We start from the raw sequence: 24,808 nt of genomic DNA, 5'->3' as shown, positions 1-24,808 counted from the left end.
CAAATTACAAAGTGTATGAGGGTAGTAGTATCCCAAAGAAGGCCTTTAAACAAACAACATATTCCTGACGAGCAATGGGATGCATTGCTATTTTCTGCTCACTTATTTAAAAGAAGAAGAGCAGAGGGGAGGAAAGAAAGGAAAGTTTGTCTAGAACTTCCAACTGGATCTTACTATTGTTCATGAAGTAAAAAAAATGTGATGGAGTCTGGAACCGGAAGAGTGTGTATCAGGTGCAGGCGGTATTTGCCAAGTATCCTTCTCACTGCTATCCGGCACAAAGACATCAAATTCCTAGGACAGCCTGCAAAGAAAAGCAGAGTCAGCACACACTGAGAAAGCAAAAGGAAACAAACAATCAAACAAACTACAGTGCAAGAGCAGATCCACAACTGATGTTTATGATCAGTGAAGCCATTTATTTTGTAAAGGAGACTGGGAGTGTTTTTTAAAAAACATTCTAACCTTTCCTAAGGCAAAGCTTGGAAATATTTTTAATCGGTAATGCCTATAATTTTCAGTAGATTGGAAATGCCCTCTGTTTGCAGTGGTTCGCATCCTGGGGTTCCCTGATGTTTTTGACCTTCAATTCTCAGAAATCCTAACAGCTGGTAAACTGGCTGGGATTTCTGGGAGTTGTAGGCCAAAACCATCTGGGGACCCCAGGTTGAGAACCACTGGTTTACAAAATAGTTATCTGAGAGAAAAGTCTTTCCAACAGCCGGATCCTATGGATCGGAGTTGGGCAACTGCAAAGCAAAGACCTTATCCTATTTTTCACCTCCATAGGCTTGTCTTGCTTTGTACATGGAGCTTAAATGAAGAATGGGTGCATGGAAATAAGGCACGGTAGTGGGAGGAGAAAGAAACCAAACAGAAAGAAATCGTGTCTGCAGTAGGCATGGAAAGAACAGCCTTCTTTGTCGTTGCAGTTATGGAATATCTTCCTCTCTCCCTTTGGAAACCCAACATTGCTGTCCTTCAAATGCCAAGTGAACAACATTTATTCACAAAAGTATAGGGACTGAACTGACTTCCCTGATCATTGTATCAACATTGATATAAATGGCTTTAAACTATTTCAAGTGAGTTTGATCTGTTTTTTTCCAACTTGAATTGCTTAACATGTTTTCAGCCTTATAAAATTATTTTCATTACACTAATTTTAAATGTTTTGGAATGATTTTTTATTGAATGCTCCACTGAGATTCCTAGGTTTATTATTATACAGTTTATATTTTTATTGTGTGTGTATACACACACACACACACACACACAGAGCTAATTGAGTCCTCATCTGATAGAATGAAAAGTTGACAATTAATTCTTTGTACTCACTCCGACACTCTGTATGTTGGGGACTATCTCTCCACTATCATACTACAATTTTCTGAAAGAGATCTGAGAAAGCTGAATTCATCCCCACTAGGAGGTCCATGCAGTCATGCCGGCCACATGACCTTGTAGGCATCTACGGACAATGCATCTACGGACAATGCCGGCTCTTCGGTTTAGAAATGGAGATGAGCATCAAACCCCAGAGTCAGACATGACTAGACTTTAAGTCAGGGGAAAACTTTTGCCTTTACCTAGGAGGTCTGTCGGAGGTGCTTTGAATGAGATTTTCCTGCTTCGTGCAGGGGGTTGGACTGGATGGCCCGTGAGGTCTCTTCCAACTCTACGATTCTATGATTCTATGATTCTAGGTCACCGGTGTAATTCTGTAATAACACAATTCTTATGCCTTCTTTCCTATTTTCTGCAAACAGAATTATGTTTGTGTTTCAGTTGGCCTTTTCAAATAGAAAAGGTTCCCCTAAATTCATTTTCTGTAATGTTACTTAGCGTTTTGGTTAAATAGTAGAAAATGCAGGTTGAGCATCCCTTATTTGAAATTTTAAAATTTGAAATATTCTAAAATTCAAGATTGTATACATAAGTGGCTGACAAAATTATGTCTTTGCTTTCTAATGATTGATGCATAAAATTTTTATTACATATAGAAAATGAATTTAAAACTGTACAAAATTATACACAGACTATATGAGGTATCTATAAAACAAATGAATTTTGTGTGTAGACTTGGGTTCCATCTCCAAGATGCCTCATAATGTATATATATGCAAATACAGATATTCCAGAATCCAGAAAATTCTGTTATCTAAAAGTCTTCTGGTCCCCCCAAAATTGGATAAGGGATACTCAGTCTATATTTACTAATTCCCACCATTTAACACACACATACAAACAATTTAAATAAAGAACGCCTTCAGTCAATTGAAGAAGTTCTCATCTGTTAGAATGAAAAGTCAACACTCAATTAATATACTGTACTCACTCCTGGCTTCTTTGAACACCTGCATAGCTTCTGGGTTGACTTTGACCCTTCCTGTAGTCTCTTCTCCTGGTGTTTCCCATTTCACCAGGTTCAGGTTGGCCCCAAAGTCTATCAGGAGGTTGACAAAGGCTACGTCACAGCCATGTCGCAAAACGGCATCCAGCACACACACTGCAGAGCCCCTGGAGAAGCCCTTGATGTTTACGGGGCCACAAGAGTTAAAATCTGGGTTGGCTCCTGCTTGCAAAAGCAGCCGGAAGCAGGGCAGGTTGTGATAAGCAGCACTGATATACAGAGGGCACACCACCAAGGATGTGAGGGGCCGAGAAGGTGGGCTGGTGATCCCAGGGGCCAAGGAATGGTTGATGTCCACATCAGCACCATATCTGAGGAGAAGAAAAAAATCCATTTTGAAATATCCTTTTTTAGGAAAGCCTGGGGTTTGCTTGACAAGCACAAAATTTAATTCACATAGGCCCCATCTACACTGCCATATAATACAATTCCAACGGTCAATGTTGGCTCATATAACGCAGACTGAACTGCATTGAACAAGATTATATAAATCTACACGGTCATATAATCTAGTTCAATCTTCATTATAACGGCAGTGTCAACAGGACCATAGATGCAGACACACAGTACCCAACCCTTATAGATTTTGCCATCTCCAGGTGTGAACTCTTCTAAATCTAACCCTGTATGGATGGATAGGCTTGAACTGCCTGTGTCTTCCTCTTAGAACCCTTTATAATAGACAAAAGTATGACAAGGGCTATAGAATAAATAAGGCAGGAAATTATTAACTGCCCTGTCATATATTCATCTTGGACATGGGAAGACATTAATAAAGTCCTATGAATGATCGGATCAACTACGTAATAACAATCCAGGAAGCTATGCATCTAAGGTAGCCACTGGTTATATTCTCTGTTTGTCGTGCACACCTTTCCCTTTCTAGATTAGAGGCAATTTTCAGATTGTTACTAAAAGTTGTAGGAGGGATGCTTATCAGCATTGTCAGGTTTTGATTTTAGTTGTTATACCTGCTCCTGATATCCTCACATTCAGATTGCAGTTGAGCTGCCTTGCTCTCTTTGTCATTGTTCAACAGAGTCCTAGTAGTGATGGCTACTGTGGGGCTATTGTAAACTACTATTGTGAGTTGCTAGGGAACGGGGCTGTATTTTAAAAGAAATGATCTCCCTATAGCATTACAAAGAAGGTACATGTTTCTATGCAGCTTGAAACAGGGCAAACATGTGCCTTTCCTAAATCCTTTTTCACTTTATGGGGCTAAGGCCCCATTTACACTGCTATATAAAATCCAGATGATCTGCTTTGAACTGAATTATATAGCAGAGTCATGCCAGAGTACCTAGAGATTCCAACAGTTTCAAAAATAGCAATTTTTCATTGCTTTTCACTGTAATGAAAAATATAGTTTGCTTTCCCCCATATTCCCAAAATGAATGAAGGACACAGCTGAGCTAAGGCACAGTCAAACATTTAGCTCTATCAATGGAGAAAAGTGGATTGCATTTGCTGTTCCTATTTATATCCCTGTGAATTTAGCTGACACTGTAAAGGGTGTCAGCTATGGGTGTACTCTGATATTCAAGGAAATGATTTCTGTGTGATCTAAAGCTTGCAAAAGATTTTTTTAAAACCTCTGTGCAAACCTTCTATTTAATGTGCCACAGTCAGAAGTGGAGAAAAGGCTCACATTATTTCACTGAACATATGAAACATATGTGAATAGAAACCCGTGTTCAAACTTTGCTACCGTTCCATGTATAGCAATGGAAGTTTTTTTTGTGTCAGGAGTGACTTGAAAAACTGCAAATTGCTTCTGGTGTGAGAGAATTGGCCATTTGCAAGGACGTTGCCCAGGGGACGCCCGGATCTTTTTACCATCCTTGTGCGAGGCTTCTCTCATGTCCCTGCATGGAGCTGGAGCTAACAGAGGCAGCTCACACGCACTCTCCCCAGGTTAGATTTGAACCGGCAACCTTCAGGTTAGCAACCCAACCTTCAAGTCATCTGTCCTGCCAGCACAAGGGTTTAACCCACTGCACCATCGAGGACTCCTTTATAGCAAAGCTTAAAGAATTGTAAAGGCAACTAGAGGTGTTTGGAGTGGCTGAAATCCCATTAGTATTATGTTTTGGAGTTTCGGATGGCTCCAGCTTCTTTCCTAAAGATTCAAAGTGGTCCCATTTCATTTCATAATCTGAATCTCCGAAGCTTCATAACTGAAGCATCTGTCGGGGGTGTTTGAATGCTATTTTCCTTCTTCTTGGCAGGAGGTTGGACTGGATGGCCCACGAGTTCTCTTCCAACTTTATGTTTCTATGATTTCATCAGGATTTCTTCCATTAGCAGCAATGGGGAAATTTTCAAGGCTTGTTTCTCCATACATTGAAAAAACAGCTTGAAATGCTACGGAACAACAAATCTTTACTAAACTGTCTGAAACGTTTCGGATACTTCTGTTTCACTTCTTAAAACTTCATAGGGGTCCCATTCCAATTAGTAGTTTGGAGATTTGTATTAACGAATCATACAAATGTCCAAAATATGAAATGGACCTCTGAAGCTTTGCACAGCCCTAATTTTATTTATTTATTTGAAGCATTTCTATTCTGCCCTTCTCACCCTGAAGGGGACTCAGGGAGGATAACTGAACATATATACAGCAAACATTCAATCTCAATTATAACAATGACAAGACAGACAACAGATAGAGGTATATAGGCTTTCCCATCTTTCGGCATCTTCGCTCGGTTCTGGTCACCAGAGGTGCTGTTGCTCCATCTCCCTGCCGAGAGCTTTCTTTGTTCATAAACTTCCTCCTTTTTCTGATCGAAACACCAAGCCTAAATAAATATCTCCACACTTTTAATATGGTTCCTATTTATCTAATCACATTTGTTTTTGAACTGCTAGGTTGGCAGAAGTTAGACTAAACATCAGGAGCTCACTCTGACCCGGGCTTTGAACTATCAATTTTCTGGTTGGCAAGATTATTGCAGCTTGGTGATTAACCAGCTGTGCTAAAGCCCGGCCCTAATAGCAACAAAATGTTTGGGGGAAAAGGAATTCAGCCCAAATACATCAGCATCAGAGCATTTGGTTTTGCCATACCCAAGAAGAAGATTGCACTCTGTAAAGCAGCCCTTAAGATGTCTCCAAGGAGTAATGAAATGAATCCAGAATTATCGGTGTCATCCCATACAAGCTCTACACTACTGTAAAACCCTAGATATAGCAGAAAATGAAAGAAACCTTTCTTCACTCAACCACTTCCCATGAGTATTCACCAGGTTTGCTCTACTTTGACAGATATTCTGGAGTTTCCAGCAAACTCCAGAGTATCCCACAGCTTCAGGGAAGCCGAAAGAGTTGAATCCAGTCCAATTTAGCTTGATCTGATTTTTAAACAAGACACCTCTGGCAATCACTCTTTCCCCACACTCATCAGCACAGGCCATTGCAGACACCTCTGCTGACACTAGAACAAAGTGCCCACACAACCAGCATGTAGACCGGGAAGAATAGGCGATCTCCCCTCATTCTTCCTGCATACGCACCAATGTCAGAATAGGGCAGAGGATCCTCTCTCTTTTTCATGCTGTCCATACAGGATGGGTGCCCCATTCTGATGCCAGCAGAGATGTCCACAGTAGACTCCCATGGAGCTCCATGACAAGTGAGGAGTGACAAGGGGGAGATGGTGAGTGCTATCCAAGAGAAGGCTCTGGACTCACTGGCTCTGTAAACAATGGCCCCAGATTCTGAATCCAGGCTCCAGTGAGGCACATTTATATTGGGTTAAACAGCCCTTCACCTTTGCTCCAGTTCCCCATTAATGGAATGAGAACTAGCTGTAAAGGTAAGGGATACATGAGATACAGAGATTAGCCCAAACATTAGAGAAAAGGCAGAATCTAATCCACATTAAATTAAGCTTTGCATGGCAACACCTTTGTCTGAAGTATGTTCGACAAACAATGGTATTAATGGGCATTTAAAAAAATAAAGAGCAATTTAAACTCTCTAATAATCAGCTTTCAGTGTGGCTATCTGGTATTGGAATAGTCATCGTCAGATGGTGTTCTACAACCAGAAAAAGTTGGATGTGTTTCAATTAATTTTAAACCTGAAAATGTTCCAAAGTCTGCATTTTAATATTGTCAGCCAAGTGTCCTTGCTAGCAGATGTATAAAGTCTCACATCATTACCTTACGCCAAATGCCTATAGTTCCACATAAATTCACATAGATTGCCAGTAGCTTCGTGTAGGAAATTTAGAGTTTATACTGAATTAAGAAAAACAGTGCATATTTCTCCAGCGCTAAATGCCAAAGTCAAGCACACTGATCAGTCATTCAGAACTGGAGTCATTTGAATAATTTGTCCCAACTTTCATGCTTCAAGCAGTTCTGTCTCTTGATGGCTCCAAGCCAAATGAAATGAGACAGCATGGATTGCAACCAATACTTACAGATGGGTGTGGGAGGATAATGAGATGAAGTGGATTTAAAATACAATGGTTGATACACTGCTCTTGGACCTACCATGAACTGGTATCTTCAGCTTTATCCCTCCTGAATAATCCTAAAACATGGACTAAAATCCATTTCCTAGTGCTAGTTAGACACACTGAAACTGAAAGATCCATGTAAGTCATAGAATCGTAAAATTGGAAAAGACCACATGTGCCATCCAGTACAACACCCTTCTGCCACGCAGGAACAATACAATCAAGGCTTTCTTGACAAATGGCTCTGCTTAGAAACCTCTGAAGAAGGAAATGCTCTAAGGAGGCATATCTCTCACTGTTGAACAACTCTTACAATCAGGATGTCCTTCCTAATGGTTAGGTGGAACCTCTCTTTCTAATGACTTATCATTCAACAACTGCTTCAGTGGATCTACTCTAGGTGGGATTTAGGAATTGATTTAGGCGCAGAAGTAACTCTTTACTTCTAAAAGAATATTTGGGGAATAGCAGTTCAGGAGGGCAGAATGGAGAGGGAGAAGGAGCCAGTAATCCCTTACTGGTCACCCCAGTGCAAGCAAACCATCCCTGTTAATGGACATCCCATAGCAGCAATTTGATTCGGACATACAAAACTGTTTTGACATCACTGTCACATTTGGCACTCAAAACTGAGTGAATGGACAGCCTTTACTGTGAATCATTTCACATATTATATTTGCATATTAAATATTATACAACTTCATAGGTCACAAAGACATGCATACTTGTTTGCTTACAGGTGACACCCCACTCCTCAACATATAACTGAAGCAGAAATTGTATTATTATGGCTGCTGATCAGATGCCCATATACACCAGGTTTATTGCTGTGTAGTATCATGGAGGACTGGCCCCAATCCATGCTGGATAGCATTTAACTGAAGCAAAGCACATTCTAATCTTACTGGTTTCCATAGAAGATACCCAGGGACCTTCCACACAGTCATATAACCAGGAATACCAAGGCAAATAATCCATAATATCTGGTGTGAACTGCGTTATCTGAGTCCACACTGCCATATAATCCAGTTCAGTGTGGATTTTATACAGCTGTGTGGAAGGGGATGCAGATACATGCTTGAACCCCTATTACTTAAATCAAGGCTGTACATTGCAGAATTACAGCAGTTCGACATCACATTAACTGCCATGCTCAAAGCTATTCTGAAATTTATTGTTTTGCAATATAGTTACCCTTCTCTGTCAGAGAGCTCTGGTGTCACAAGAAGCTACATAAACCAGGATTCCATAAACTGCTATAACTCTGAAGATCATATTGTCTATACAAATCAATTTGCAAGCTTAGATCTTCATAAGAGGCCCTGTTCTTTTCCTCATTACTGGCTGATATATGAAACGCGGGTCTATAGAACGGGCCTTTTCAGTGGTGTTTTCCAAGTTCATGGATGTTTCTGCCCTAGAATGCCTGATGGTTTCTTCCTCAACTGCCTTCAAGACAATGTTACTATGCAAAACAGTGGAAGCAGAAGGAAATACCAAACATAGCGGATTGGATTCAGAAAGTAAGAGAGATCAAGGACATGGATAAATTAATCTTTCTATTAAAGAAAAACTCGGGAAATCCTATTAGATATACAGACTGGTCCAAGGTAGAGGAATATGAAAGAAAGGGAAAATAAACAGCACATCAAAGGATGTATTTTTTTCCCTTACTCTTACTAACTGAGGAACAAGAAGAGCCTGTTTATTTTATGTTAAGGTTAAGAATCTTTACCTTCAACAAAGAACATTTATGAAGACCAAAAAACAAAGACGCAAAAGACTAGATGGAAGTCAACATCAGGTTTTTTCTCTCTTAATTTTTCTTTATGAATTTCCTAATATCCTATTACTTTATTGGTTCACACTTTACTTGTAATATAAAAAATCCCTCCCCTTTCTCCCCCTCTTTTTTTCTCTTTCCCTTGCCTTCACCTCCCCGCCCCTCTTTTTTACCCTATATATCTATATCTATATCTATATCTATATATATATATACATATATATATATAGAGAGAGAGAGAGAGAGAGAGAGAGAGAGAGAGAGAGAATGTTACTTCAAGGCACTTTGTGGGGCTCTAACTGATTGTGTGTTTGATTTAGGTTCTGCTGCTTCCTTTCTTTCGAATTTTGCTGATCAGAGTTTCAGCTGTAAGGATGATGGACGGTTTTAATGACTGATTCATTGCTAGCAGACTTCAAGGTCTGCACAGATGCAAAACTCAGGTCAATATATTTTCAAAAACAAAATAAAAATGCAGACATTAATATGCTTAACTTTGGCAGGGGTGGATGTGAAGGTTTGATTTGTGCTTCGATTTATGATAACTGTTCACACATGTATGCCATCCTCAGATGTTGCAGTCAATGAAAAAATAATTCAAACATCTGAATGAAGAGAGTTAAGATTGTTGTTGCCTTGAGTACTTTTCTACATGGAAATGTGGCTCACTAAATGTTGAAAAGAACAAAAGAAAATTAGTTAGGGAGGGTTCTGAATACCTCTCTCCTTAAAACTTCTAAAGTCTTCCACCACTGTCTTAAGAATTTTCCCAGAAGTGGGAAAACTTTACTTTGTTGAACTACAACACTATGCTCACTGGGGAATTCTCTGGGAGTTGTAGTCCAAGAAAATAACTTTTCTAGTTTTTGATCCTTGCCCTCTTTGACTGTTCCCTTTCCCTGTCAGTGTAACTAGGAACTTCTTTGATGACAAACATATAATACAGGTCTACTTCCAAAACAAAGATGAAGGGAAACGCATCTCCCCAACTTGCCTGATCAGTTCTTTCAGGATGTCCGCTCTGCCCACACGAGCAGCGTGATACACTGGGGTGCTGCGATGGTGACGACTCCCATTGGGGTCCGCACCAGCTTCCAGGAGGATCCGAGCACATTCCAGGTGCCCATTCACCACAGCAACATAGAGGGCGGTCTGCCCTTTCACGTCCACCAGGTCGATCTCTGCCCCTTTCTGAATCAGGAAGTCCACACAATGTCCGTGACCTGCTGTGGCAGCAATTCGCAGAGGTGTACAAGGCAGCCAGCCGCAACACCAGACAGATTTCTCATTGATGCGGCTGAAGAAAGGCAAAAAGAACTCAAAACATTATCCATGGATGGTCCTTGCTTTCACCCTATGAACCTGCAGTCTTCTGAACTAATATGGGGCAAAACTCAGCTTGTCTGGCACTAGATGCTAAAAGCATCTGTTTCAATATGTCTTTCTGTACTTCATGTCTCCAAATAATATGTGGGCAACCTAGGAACTGGGTGAAACCCCATGCTGTGAGTATTATGCCCAGAACCATCCGAGACGGACTATTTATCCTTCTCATCTTCTGGTTGAAAACTATAAGCTATGCTTTGCAGAACCCCAATGCTATGAATGGATAGATCCATCTGAGGCCTCTGACTTTGGGACTTCTAAGGAGACCAACTGCATATATTCTATTACTGAGTGTACATATATAAACCTGGAACTATCTGCAGTCTTCATTTACTCATTCACACCTGCACAGAGGAATACCAAATTTATTAGCAGAAGAAGACTATGACTAATCTGTATTCTGCAAAAATTGGAAAATCCAGATCAGATGTATGGAAAGAACATGCAAACACAACCTGTGGCCCTTTCACATTACCCCATTATAACATCATGATTCGAGTTTAAAATCCACAGTACCATTCTATGGACTCCTGAGGCAATTGAAGCAGTGGTCTAGGAATCATCCGGTGGAGGATTCCCTAGCAGTTGGAATGGAATCATAGTGCTATAATTGTGTAGTGAAAAAGCCCCACAATGTGAGAGGCCATTCTTCCAATCCTTTCCTCTTCATATTGAGTGAAAAAGAGCCTCATATTTAGACCCATATGGCAAAAGCATGCAATTGATTACCACCTGAGAATCCTAGATGAGGTTCAAGAAGTTTTCACCTTTGGAAGTTCTCTTCCTGCAACAGGCTTCTGATGGTCTGCAAGTCCCCCACGTAAGCAGCGTCATGCAGCCGAGTGTCTTCACAGCACTCAAGGGGTTGGTCACAGAACTGCTCCTTCAGCCACTCCTTCAGATTGCGACCTGTGCTGGAGAGACGGTTGCTTTGTTAGACCATGAAACAGTCCTGATAAACCCAAGGGAAGAAGAGACAAGGCATTACCTAAGTGGGAGAGCCTTAAGGAGTGGCCCAGCCTGAACTGTCTTCAGGCTTTTATGACTTTGCTTTCTAGGAATTTGCTATGTCCTCTAGGTTGACGCCATGATAATTTCAGACAGAAGGACATATATCATAGAGTTGTTCTGGGGACCTAGAAAATTCCTTGAGATGATGTTTTTTTATTGGATGCAGGTACACAAAACTGGGTTTTTTCGTGTCAGGAGCGACTTGAGAAACTGCTAGTCACTTCTGGTGTGAGAGAATTGGCTGTCTGCAAGGACATTGCCCAGGGGACGCCTGGATGTTTTGATGTTTTTACCATCCTTGTGGGAGGCTTCTCTTGTATCCCCGAATGGAGCTGGAGCTGACAGAGGGAACTCATCCGTGCTCTCCCGGGGTTGGATTTGAACCGGCAACCTTCAAATCAGCAACCCAACCTTCAAGTCTTCAGTCCTGCCAGCACAAGGGTTTAATCCACTGCACCACCAGGGGCTCCAGACTGTGGTTAGTGGTCCTGCTCATACGCAGGTCTTATTGCATACTTATGATTCTTCAAAACATATTTTAGTTAAAATCATTATAAAAAAAACACAGAAAAAGAAAAGCAACAATACTTATAAATATGTAAACATAGATATAGTTTGACAATGACAGCCCAACCCACATACATTTCTATCTACAACTCTAAAACTACCAACATACATAAATTAGTTTTAAAAATGGATTTCGTCTCTCATCTTAGCCATCAGTACATTTTTCAAGTTACTTTTTCCTAAAAGATCAGAGCACCACAAATATGCAGTTTAATAATAAACTCATGCAGCAAGTAGTCTGTCCTGAAGTGATATTATTGTGGCTATTATTATAATTTTTACATCATATTGTTTTATATTAATGTACTATTTTATATTGTATGCTGCTTCTGGTGCTTTTATAAGCCACCCCGAGTCCCTTTGGAGAAATGGTGGTGGGATATAAATAAAGATTATTATTATTATTATTATTATTATTATTATTCACTGTAAAGAATTAATAATTCTGCAGAAAATAAATATTGTTATTAACATGTATAGAAAACAGCACAAAATGAATTATGAACAATTGTTTGCTACACAAATTGCAACCTCATTTGTTACACCTTTCTGGAGAAGCTGAGGAATCCATGATCAATGAATGATTCTTTTTGTATCATATCCCTATTATCTAATTATCTTTTTTTAAATAGTGATTTTTATTGTAATATATAAGTAATGTATACAGTGAAAGCGAGGAAACCTATTATCTAATTATCTTGAAATGGAGGGTAACAAGGGCATGCCAAGCTATTTACAGGAATGTTGTGAGTTTTCCGGGCTGTATGGCCATGTTCCAGAAGCATTCTCTCCTGACGTTTTGCCCACATCTATGGCAGGCATCCTCAGAGGTTGAGGGGTCTGTTGGAAACTATTAAAAAAACCTCTATAATCGGGATGGTAAATAAAGAGCAAGACTCAAAAAAAGGGGAATTCCAGACAAGAATCAATCAGGTCGGCTATCACCTACCTCAAGCAGACAAGAGTTTTCCCCCCCCACCCCGGACATTCCACAGACATATAAATCTCACTTACTTAGTTTCCAACAGACCCCTCAACCTCTGAGGATGCCTGCCATAGATGTGGGCGAAACTCAGGAGAGAATGCTTCTGGAACAGCCCGGAAAACTCCCAACATGATTCTGGCCATGAAAGCCTTCGACAACATATTTGCAGGAAGTTTGTTTGTAAGATGTGTATATCTACCTGAGACCCAGCTTGGAATAGTAGATACCAGGATTCAACTCCTCACTCAGCTATGGAACCTACTCCATGCCTTTGGGTGAATCACACACTCACAGCCCCCCAAAATGGGGTAGGATTGGCATCCTGGAAGGCACACATCCAGAAAGCATTGATCCATCTGCATCTATCCCAGTGGCTGTAATGGAATGGCTGATTTTTTTTTTTAAAAAAAGGAAGACAACTATAAATATGCAAAAGAAGCAAGAGCTTTAAAGCTCTGCCCACATACCATTTCGGACAACCCTTAAAAGGCATCAGACATTCCAATTATGGTTGCCATAATATTGCTCTCTGGTTATTCATGCAGTGTGTGGCGTTTGCTTGCCTCCTAAGCTGAGAACGGAGTAAGGGTGTCTCTACTGAACTGATGATGATGACATTAAAGAGCAATATTTGAGAATGATGAGTCAATGCAAGTCAAACCTGGACCTTCCCTAAGGGAGGGGAAAGCCTCACTGGGGTGGGGAGCAATGGGCCGGGCTAGGTGTTTGTGTACAGTATGCATTGTTTTTGTACTCGTTATTTGCTAGATCTTGCTATCAGTGTTTGTTTCAAAAAATAAAAATAAAATAAAAGCAGGCATCAAGTCAGGTACAAAGCTTTCCCTTTCTTTTACAGACACAAATGGCCGGACAGAAGGGCTCCACCAGATCCATCTGGCAGCTGAGCGCAGAATACAGTTCAGGCGCATGACTTCTGACCCAGGAAAGACACTCAGCGGTCCTTGACGGTCCTGGCCTATGCCACCGGATTTGCCTGTTTTTATACAAACACAACCAACCAACAAGCCACAATGCAATTATATAGTTATAATTCTTCTTCCTACATTGACATGATACTGTAACTCATGTATTACTGCCTAAGGGTGAGATAACTCAAAAGGTTGGAAGTAACATTGCAATATCAGTTGTGTATATGCTGTAAATAGTTGTTGCTTGAAGACATGCAAAACAACAACAAATGCGAGCAAACATCCCAAGTAAAATCCCAGAGTGTGGTGGAGGTTCTTTCTTTAGAGGCTTTTAAGCAGAGGCTGGATGGCCCATGAGGTCTCTTCCAACTCTATGATTCTAACACTTTGGATATTATTGCATATTCCTCTAGCACAGAGATTTTTTTTGAAAAAAATCATAAATTTTTAATTATTGTTCATTAAAAACATTGACAGAGAAAAAGACACATTTTAAAAAAACAATATGCATACAAAAACATAGACATCCCTAACAACAATTCATATCAAACTACACAACATACATCTTTTCTCCAATTGTGTGTCGCAACATGTTTGTATGTCCACTACAGTGTATAGGCATGCTACACGAATGTATCAAGACACTTTGAGTCTATGTGAAATGAAGAGTAAATCATATAATTTAAAATATGTAAATCAAAATTTTCATGACATACATTGTGTCTCCATGCATTTCACTCTTACAATGAAAGTACAGGCAGTCCCCAAATTACTAACAAGATAGGTTCTTTAGCTGAATTTGTATGTCAGTCAAAACTGGTACATTTTTAAGTGTAACTCAGAAGTTTTTATTATTATATTATTATAAGTAGGGATTAAGAAAAAGCTTATTCAATGTCAAATTACATTATGATTTTACAAATTAAGTACCAATACATCATGTTTTACAACAAATCAACAGACAAAGCAGTTCAATACACAGTAATGTTATGTAGTAATGACTGTATTAACGAATTTAGCACCAAAACATTACAATGTATTGAAAACATTGGCTACAAAACACTGACTACTAAAAGGCAGACTGCATTGAATAATACAAAATGTTGGATGAGAGAAGGTTGGATATGCAGGACTCTACTGTAGTTGCTATATTCCAGAAACGTCATTTTTGTGGCTGCCACAAAGTACAGTAGAGTCTCGCTTATCCAACATTGTGTATTATCCAACGCAGTCTGCCTTTTAGTAGCCAATGTTTTTGTAGTCAATGTTTTCAATACATTGCGATGTTTTGGTGCTAAATTCGTAAATACAATAATTACTACATAATATTACTGTGTATTGAACTGCCTTTTCGGTCAATTTGTTGTAAAAAAAATGATGTTTTGGTGCTTGATTTGTAAAATTATAACATAATTTGGTGTTTAATAGGCTTTTCCTTAATCCCTCCTTATTATCCAACATTTTCACTTATCCAACGTTCTGCCGGCCCGTTTATGTTGGATAAGCGAGACTCTACTGTATGTTGAATTGGTTGAGACTCAGGGCCCTTCCACACAGCCATATAACCCAGAATGTCAAGGCAGAAAATCCCACAATATCTGCTTTGGCCCGGGTTATCTAAGTCCACACTGCCATATATTCCAACTCAAAGCAGATATTGTGGATTATCTGCCTTGATATTCTGGGTTATATGGTTGTGTAGAAGGGCCCTAAGGTGCTCCTCATAGGGTTTCATGATCTCTCCAGACTGAACTGCCAAGGCTCAGGGCCATCCCAGTCAGGCCCTATATCCCAGGATCTGGTCCCTGGTTTTCTGTTTATCCAGATTACAGTGGAGTCTCACTTATCCAACAAAAACGGGCTGGCAGAACATGGGATAAGCGAATATGTTGGATAAGAAGGAGGGATTAAGGAAAAGCCTATTAAACATCCAATTAGTTTATGATTTTACAAATTAAGCACCAAAACATCATGTTATACAACAAATTTGACAGAAAAAGTAGTTCAATATGCAGTAATGCTATGTTGTAATTACTGTATTTACGAATTTAGCACCAAAATATCACGATATATTGAAAACATTGACTACAAAAATGCGTTGGATAATCCAGAACGTTGGATAAGTGAGACTCTACTATATCTGGCAGTGTGGACTCATATAATCCAGTTTAAAGCAGAAACCCTGGGATCAGATCCTGGGATATAGGGCCTGTCTGGGAGGCCCCTCAGTGCTATGGAAGGAGAGTGATAGCTTTGCAACATGATTGTTTCTCTAGGGGCTCTTCCACACAGTCATATAACCCAGAATATCAAGGAAGATAATCCACAGCATCTGCTTTGAACTGGGTTATCTGAGTCCACACTGCCATATATTCCAGTTCAAAGCAGATAATTTGGGATTTTATTCAGCTGTGAGGAAGGGGCCTGGATGACGTGAGCCAAACGTGATGCGGGATGTCCCGCCAAAAAAAGTTTGTGCAGCTTAACAAACATTTTTCATGCCTTTAGGATACAACCAATTAGGAAATGGCATGGATAACAACACTCGTGTTACACAGTGTGATTGTAAGATTCTGATCACGACTAGCCTCAGCTTGACACCTGCTGCCTAGGGCTTGCCTGGGTTGGCAAAACCAGGCAGAACAAAGGGCCCTTCCCCACAGCCCTATATCCCAGAAGATCAAGGCAGAGAATCCCACAATATCTGCTTGGAACTGGGCTATCTGAGTCCCCACTGCCATATATCCCAAGTCAAAAGAGAAGCGTCCCAAGGGTTTCCTTCCCATGCCTAGCCAGCCCAGGGCTGCTGGAGAAGCGCCGCCTCCCTGACATTACCTGCCTGCCCACTTGTGGCGCCGAGAGGAGGCCCGGGCGGTTGGGGGGCCTCCGGGCTCCCGCTGGTCTCTGGCTCCGTGCCATGACTCGCTTCCTCTCCCCCGGCATCCGCCATCTCTGCTTTCCGCGGGGTCCCTCTCCGGGGCCGGGCCTTTCGGTGGCAACGCAACGCCTCCTCCTCCTCCTCCTCCTCCTCCTCCTCCTCTTCTCTCTCTTAAGGTAGCCTCCCTCTCTCCGCTGTTAAGGCAGCCCGCAAAGGCCAAGATCCAGCGGAGGAAGGCTTGACCCCTTGTTGGCACAGAAAACACGCCAGCATCTTCCCTCATTTCCTTGGAGGAAGTGGGCGCATCTATATAAATATACCTATACTGTCGAATGCAGGCCCCTTGACTCCACTTTAACTGCCCGGGCTAAAGAATCATGGGAGTCGTAGTTTGGTGAGGCACCAGCACTTTGGGACGGGCAAGGCTAAAAGCACTGGTTCCCAAGCTTTGGTCCTCCAGGGACTTCATCTCCCACAATTCCTAACAGCTGGTAAAATGGCTGGGATTTCTGGGAGTTGAAGTCCAAATACCTAGAGCAGTGGTTCTCAACCTGTGGGTCCCCAGGTGTTTTGGTCTACAACTCCCAGAAATCCCAGCCAGTTTACCAGCTGTTAGGGCCTCTGGGAGTTGAAGACCCAAAACATCTGGGGACCCACAGGTTGAGAACCACGGAGTCCTAGAGCAGTGATACTCAACCTTCCAAATGCCACGAACCCTTGATACAGTTCCTCATGATGTTAGATACTCAGTGAATGTTACCTTGTGTGCTATGTGAATTGACTACGTCATGGACCCCTTATTCATGGACTTGATATTCACAGTTTTACCTATAGGATCTCAAAAAAAAAAAAATTCTTCCAGAGGTGTCTGTGGCCTCTCTAGGTCCTGCAATGTCGATCTACGACAGTAGTTCTCAACCTTCCTAATGCTGTAACCCCTTAATACAGTTCCTCATGTTGTGGTGACCCCCATCCATAAAATTATTTTTGTTGCTACTTTATAAATGTAATTTTGCTACTGTTATGAATTATAATGTCAATATCTGACATGCAGGATGTATCTTCATTCACATTTGGCACAAATACCCCATATGTCCAAATTTGAATACCGGTAGGGTGCGCCGGGAGGGGGGGGGGGTGATTTTGTCATCTGGAAGTTGTAGTTGCTGGGATTAAAATCAAAGCATTCTGAACTCCACTGACAATGGAATTGAACCAAACCTGGCACACAGAACTCCCATGACCAACAGAAAATACTGGGAGCGTTTGGTGTTTTGGAGTTGTAGTTCACCTACATCCAGAGAGCACTGTCAGCATCAAACAATGATGGATCTGTACCAAACTTGGCACAAATACTCAATACACCCAAATGTGAGCATTGGTGGAGTTTGGGGAAAATAGACGTTGACATTTGGGAGTTGTAGTTGCTGGGATTTATAGTTCACCTACAATCAAAGAGCCCCTTGAACCCCACCAACAATCAAATTGGGCCAAACTTCCCACACAGAACCCACATGACCAACAGAAAATACTGGAGGGATTTGGGTTCCTAAGAACATCAGAAATACGTGTTTTCTTATGGTCTTGGGCAACCCCTCTGAAACCACTCTCAAGACCCTCCCAGAGGTCCGGACACCCAGGTTGAGACACACTGACCTAGAGGAACAAAGGTGCTGCAAAGCTGTCACTCTCCTTCCATAGCACTGAGGGCCCTTCCAGACAGACCCTATATCCCAGGATCTGATCTGCTTTAAACTGGATTATAAGAGTCCATATTGCCAGATAATCAGGGATCAACAGAAAACCTGGGATCAGATCCTGGGATATAGGGCCTGTCTGGAAGGGCCGTGAGCCATGGCAGTTCAAGTGATCAAAGGTCTGGAGAGACCATGAAACCCTATGAGGAGCAGCTTAGGGCCCTTCTACACAACCATATAACCCAGAACATCTAGGCAGATAATCCACACTGTCTGCTTTGAATTGGATTATCTTAATCCACACTGTCATATAATCCAGTTCAAAACAGATAATGTAGGGTTTTATAGAGCTGTGTGGAAGGCGGCTTAAAAAACTGGGTCTGTTTAGCCTCCAGAAGAGAAGGTTGTGAGGAGACATGATAGCCATGTATAAATATGTGAAATGATGTCACAAGGGGGAGGGAGCAGGCTTGTTTTCTGCTGCCCTAAAGACTACCACTCAATGGAGGTATGGGTTCAAATTACAGGAAAGAAGATTCCACCTGAACATTAGGAAGAACTTCCTGACTGTAAGAGCTGTTTATTTATTAATTATTTATTACAGCATTTGTATCCCGCCCTTCTCACCCAAGAGGGGACTCAGGGTGGCTTACAATAAAAGCACATATATAAAAATAATACAATACATTGCAATTAAAATTAAAATTAATTACATTAGACATTCATAAAAATACACTTATAAATATGCAGATTGGCGAGTTCAGAGTCTAAAAAACTGGGTCTGTCATTGAGTTCCAACACACATGTTCAACAGCGGAACTCTCTGCCCTGAAGTGTGGTAGAAGTTCCTTCCTTGGAAGCTTTTAAACAGAGATTGGATGGCCATCTGTCAGGGGTACTTTGTACTTTTCCTGCTGAGCAGGGAGTTGGACTGGATGGTCCACAAGGTCTCTTCCAACTCTGTGATTCTCAGGGCTCTTCCAGACAGTCCCTATATCCCAGGATCTGATCCCAGGTTTTCTGTTTATCCCAGATTATCTGGCAGTGCAGACTCGTATAATCCAGTTCAAAGCAGATAATCGGGGGTCAGATCTTGGGATATAGGGCAGTGCAGTTCCAGCCTGAGTTTTACTGAAAATAAAAATCCATGTGAGCAGCAGAATTCTCATTCAGAGGTGCAGTGCTCTCATTTTGCTTCTGCTGATTTAAAATGTTCCAGAATAGATTATCCTTCACAAATGGCTTCAAGGGATTGCTTTCAAGGCTGTGGGGAAAGTGTTTGTGTGTTGTGAATCCCTATTGTGTATATATACACACACCCACAGAGGCACATGGTTATATATGAGGAGATGCACCCACTGCTCCCTGCTCTGGGGAGGAAAGGGCATCGGGCTTAGCTTTCATCTCTCTTTTTCTTTTCTTTTGGTGTGTGCATGTGTTGTTTTGTGGGCCCCAGGAGGGTAGAAATTGGCTATTGGACATTCGGTACTGTTCCATTATCCAGGTGGAGGCCACAAGGGGGTGCTAGAGAGAGAAGGATAGTCAATTTTACAGATTGGAGGGTGTGTTGAAGGAGTAAACCCATTTCCCCATTTTTCTGGTATTCCTCTCACCCATGTCCGCGTCGTGAAAACAATCCTAATTTATGATAAGGCAATGATAATGGAGCCCCCAGATGGCGTAGTGGACTAAGTGACTTGAAGGTTGGGTTGCTGACCTGAAAGCTGCCAGGTTCGAATCCCACCCGGGGAGAGTGCGGATGAGCTCCCTCTATCAGCTCCAGCTCCATGCGGGGACATGAGAGAAGCCTCCCACAAGGATGGTAAAACATCAAACATCCGGGCGTCCCCTGGGCAACGTCCTTGCAGACGGCCAATTCTATCACTCCAGAAGCAACTCAGGTTGCTCCTGACACGAAAAAAAAAATAAGGCAAGTGAGGAGAGGGAATAACCAGCAAATACTGGTGAAATGGTTTCCCTCTTTCCCTAAAATGGACTATATTTCTCTCTCTAGTGCCCCCTAGTGACCTCCACCTGGAAATAGAATATTACTGGTCATTCATAGAGTCTTACCCCATGTACCTTGTAAAATGATATCAGATGCAGTTTGCCAGGTCTAATATTGAAGATGATCTTCATGGTTTTAAGGGGTGAGTAATGATTGAGCCACCTGGTGGCACAGCGGATTAAACTTCTGAGCTGCTGAACTTACTGACCAAAAGGTTGGTGGTTCAAATCCGTGGAGCGGAGTGAGGTCCCGCTATTAGCCCCAGCTTGTACCAACCTAGCCGTTCAAAAACATGCAAATGTGAGTAGATCAATAGGTACCACTTCTGCGAGAAGGTAACGGTACTCCATGTAGTCATGCTGGCCACATGACCTAGTAGGTGTCTATGGACAACACCGGCTCTTTGGCTTAGAAATGGAAATGAGCACCAACCCCCAGAGTCGGACACAACTGAACTTAATGTCAGGGGAAACCTTTACCTTAATGATTGAGTAATAAAGGGAGTTTCAGCAAGTGCTGTTTATAAAAATCCCTGCTGCAATTGTCTTTACTATACAATTATTGAAGCTCTGGTTCTTAGTCTGGCAACCCAACAAACCATGTTTATACACAAATGCCAGGGTTCTGCCAGTACGCAAAACAAACGCCCAGCTTGTGTCAAACTGTTTAATTAAAGGAGCACTTACTGTCTGGCTGTTTTCATAGTCCAAATACAAAACATAAAGATAGCACTCGGCCACAAAGAATATAAAACAAAGACCAATAGCAAATGCCAGTGCAGGCGAACGCTGTAGTCAAAAGTTTAGTCCAGTAGTCAAACACTGAGAATTCAATTATTCAAGTCCAAGGATCAAGAGTCTATACCGCAGTCAATAGCCAGTCCAGAGATTCAAGGTTCCAGGGTTCCAAGAGTTCAGGAGACAGACAGGTCACCATACCAAAAATCCATAAACCTGGGGGGGAAATCAGCAGCATCTGATAGGACAAATACTTTTCTCCCAAAGGTCAGTCTCCAGGCTAGCTCCTTATAACGAGTTCAGCCCAGCTGTATCCTATCTCTTGGATGCTTCCACTCTTAATTGCTTTTCCCTGCAAATTCTTACTTACAGAAGACTCTGCCCTTTAGAACTAGGACTGACATTAACCCCTTCCATCACCAGCTATTAGGCCTGACACCAACAACCACCATCAACTGTGGAACATGATACATGACAATATCCCTCTCATTAAAATACGTAATGATTAGAATCAGATTGAGAATCTCTCACTGAAACGCTTGAGACAAGAAATATTTTGAATTTCTGATAGTTTCAGGTTTTGGAATATCAGAATTTGCATATACATCCATAATGAAATATCTTGGAAATGGGATTTAAGTCTAAACAAAATTAATCTGTGCTTAATATATACCCTATACCCATAGCCTGAAAGTAATTTTATGTACAATGTTTTTAATATGTGCATCAAACAAAACAAAACAAGAGACAAAAAATATTAAATACAAATTCCACCCAGAAGAAGTCTGTGCAAAATCCAGATGTAACCTTCACAGATGTTGTTTTTTTATCATACATTTTCCGGTTGCCTACAAAATGTTCTATCATAGCACAGCCTCCTCCCAAAATAGCTACACAAAGTCCCTTTCCTAATTGTCTTCTCTGGGTTTTGTGGGCCAGAGGACCAGTCTACAACTGACTTAAGGAATCTTGAACCCCAGAGTACTGAGAGGATTGCATGCCTTTTGGCAGCCAGCAAAGAAGAGGAGGAAGAGGAGTTGAAAATATCAGACGGCTTGTTTTCCTCTCCAATTTGCCACTGGAAAGCTAATTGAGTGATTAACACCTATTAAGAAAAATCTGAAGGTGTGTCTTTGTTGTAGCAGACTTGAATAGATGTGGAAATCTGCAGAGAACAAGGGAAGAAAGAAGATGAGCCAGATCTGGGAGACACTTCTATGTTTGAGCTCTCCCTTTAACAGACCTGACATTAGACATGTAAAAATAGCTGTACTTTATTGAAAGGGGAAACTTGAAATGATTAATGCAGAGAACAGATTCTGGGGGCCCTTCTACACTGCCTTATAAAATCCAGATTTTCTGCTTTGAACTGGATTATATGGCAGTGTAGACTCTGGCCCCTTCTATACTGTCCTATATCCCAGGATCTGATTCCAGATTATCTTCTTTAAACTGAATTATAGGAGTCTCGATTGCCAAATAATCTGGGATAAACACTACAGATAATCTGGAATCAGATCCTGGGGTATAGGGGCAGTGTGAAAAGGGCCTCAGATAATCCAGTTCAAAGAAGATAATGTAGATTGTATTATTTTATAATCTGGATTACCGTATATACTCAAAGATAAGATGAGTTTTTCAGCCCATTTTATGAGCTGTAAAAGCCTCCCCCGGCTTATAATCGGGTCAAGACGGCAGCGGAGCCTGCAGGCATTGCTTGCAATATATGATATATTTACCTCTCATCTTACCTTCCCTTATCAGTGTTTACTTTTCCAAAGCCTTCCTCGCTCTTAACCAAGGGAATGTTTTGAAAAGGAAAATAAGCCCTTGCAAGTCAGGAAGAAGAATATATATATACCCATTAATCTTATAAAAGCATTTTCCCCTGAAATATTTGTTTATCTCTGCTACAGATATATAAGCATTTCCCCTTGCAAGACTTTGCAATCCCTATGTACCTAAATATTTGTATCTATTTGTATTAATTTTATATATGAATTTCCCCTCATAGGTTTGCAAGTCTTTGTAAATCCTATATACATATAGATATCTAGATATTTCCATATACCTGTATATCTGTATCTATGTGTATACATTAATTTTGCAAATCCTATGCAGATATAATTATATCTATATAGAGAGATGTCTATCTAGATATATATAAATATAGATATATAGGGCTTGGAAATGCACACACACACACATATAGAGATTTCTAGATAGATGCAGGAGGGAAATACACATATAGAGAGAGAGGATTTGCAAACGTTTCAGGGGGAAATGCATATGTGAAATTAGTATATATAATTATAGATCTATATCTAGCTCTGCATTGTTTATATCTGCATTGAATGTTGCCTGTTACTATGTTGGAAGCCGGCCTGAGTCTCCATGGGGAGATAGATAGGGCGGGATACAATTGAAGTATTATTATTATTATTATTATTATTATTATTATTATTATTATTATTATTATTATTTTATTGTTAATACCATATTGTTTTTTTTGACCCTACTTTTCCACTTAGAAAGCTAGTTTACTGTTTTTCTTTGAAATACGGTAAATATTCAAAAATATTTAACTTGCTGGTGCCTCAATTAATGCAATTTTATTGGTATCTATTTTTATTTTGAAATTTACTAGTAGATGCTGCATTTCCCACCCTCGGCTTATACTCGAGTTAATAAGTTTTCCCAGTTTTTTGGGTAAAATTAGGTGTCTCGGCTTATATTCGGATCGGCTTATACTCGAGTATATACGGTATATGGCAGTGTAGAAGGGGCATCAGTGAGTACTCTTATTTCCTTTGTAGGATTAATGGGATCCTGCAGTTTCTTACGTACAGATTTCATTTATGCCAAGCATAGATTTTGACCTGGGACATCTAACAAGCCTTCCTTAAATAGATTAAAAGGTGGACCACTCTAATAAATGCTCTCAGTTTTCCCTGAAGATAGAGAGACTACTGGAAGCATTTCCTTGGGGGAAATAGAGGAAATTAAAGAATTTCAAATGCTTGGATATCCTCCAGTGTAAGATGCGTTGCTACAGAGAATGTAAAATGGGCATCAAATTAGAATAAAACGGAAACTCATGTGACTTATTATCTTCAGGATAATTTCAAAGAGATGCCCTAGTTTTATCCTAGAATTTTGGAGTGGGAAAGAAGAAACTAAAGTTTAAGAGCTTCCTTCTCAACATTTTTAAACTGAGGGCTGGTTCACAGTCCCTCAGATTGGTGGGGGCCAGACTATAGCTTGAAAGAAACATTAACAAAATCCTATGCAGACTGCACAAATCTTATTTCTGGTGCAAAAAAATATGAAAGAACGATACAATATTTAATATAAGAACAATTTGAACCAACATAAACTTACCAGTATTTCTATGGGAAGTGTGGGCCTGCTTTTGATTGGAGAAATAGGTTAATTAGGATTGTTGTTGTTGTGTGCCTTCAAGTTGTTTCAGACTTAGGGTGATCCCAAGTCTAAAGTTTAGGGCAGGAGCCAGGGAAACGACTTTGGAGGGCTGCATAGTTTGGGGACCCCTGATGCAAGGAGTTACATACAGAACAAAATGCCACTGGGGAACTTCCCAAGTATGTGCCCTAGATAGAATGAAACTAAATGGCCATTTAGTCCACCGAAATGTTTTTGATTTAAATATTTTTGTAGCATTTTCCTGTAAGGAATTTTAGGTTCTGCTCTTGGAGAAAAGGCCGGATAATAATGCGAGAAGGAAATCGAATTTTTTTTCTTCAAAACACTATTGTGCAGAAATTGCTGAGATACGCAAAGAATGCCAGGCTTTTGTCCTGCTTCTCTTTCCTTTGATTGTTTGGCCCAAATAGTGGCCGGTGCATGATTGATAGCTGTTTTTTGCCTGAAATGCCCAACTGCCCATATTTAGAGGGCAGGAAATGATATGATCAAGCAAAGC

At 40.8% G+C, this 24,808-nt stretch overlaps 1 protein-coding gene across 3 annotated transcripts in view; it reads right to left on the bottom strand.

The window, feature by feature from the left end:
• Positions 1-16,567, bottom strand: part of asb1 (ankyrin repeat and SOCS box containing 1) — a 31,616-nt gene extending 15,049 nt beyond the window's left edge. For all 3 annotated transcript variants that reach the window (XM_062960195.1, XM_062960205.1, XM_062960214.1), the window contains exons 1-5: positions 16,381-16,567; positions 10,821-10,962; positions 9,662-9,964; positions 2,339-2,724; positions 175-304 (exon numbers count right to left, since the gene is read on the bottom strand). In XM_062960195.1, coding sequence (XP_062816265.1) covers positions 175-304; positions 2,339-2,724; positions 9,662-9,964; positions 10,821-10,962; positions 16,381-16,495 — 1,076 coding nt within the window. In that variant the 5' untranslated portion in view covers positions 16,496-16,567. The remainder of the gene's footprint in view (positions 1-174; positions 305-2,338; positions 2,725-9,661; positions 9,965-10,820; positions 10,963-16,380) is intronic.
• Positions 16,568-24,808: the final 8,241 nt, after the last annotated feature.

The sequence above is a fragment of the Anolis carolinensis genome, chromosome 1, assembly GCF_035594765.1.
Source record: "Anolis carolinensis isolate JA03-04 chromosome 1, rAnoCar3.1.pri, whole genome shotgun sequence".
Lineage (NCBI taxonomy): Eukaryota > Metazoa > Chordata > Lepidosauria > Squamata > Dactyloidae > Anolis > Anolis carolinensis.
The sequence above is the reverse complement of the archived record's forward strand: the minus strand, read 5'-3'. Positions and strand labels throughout refer to the sequence as shown.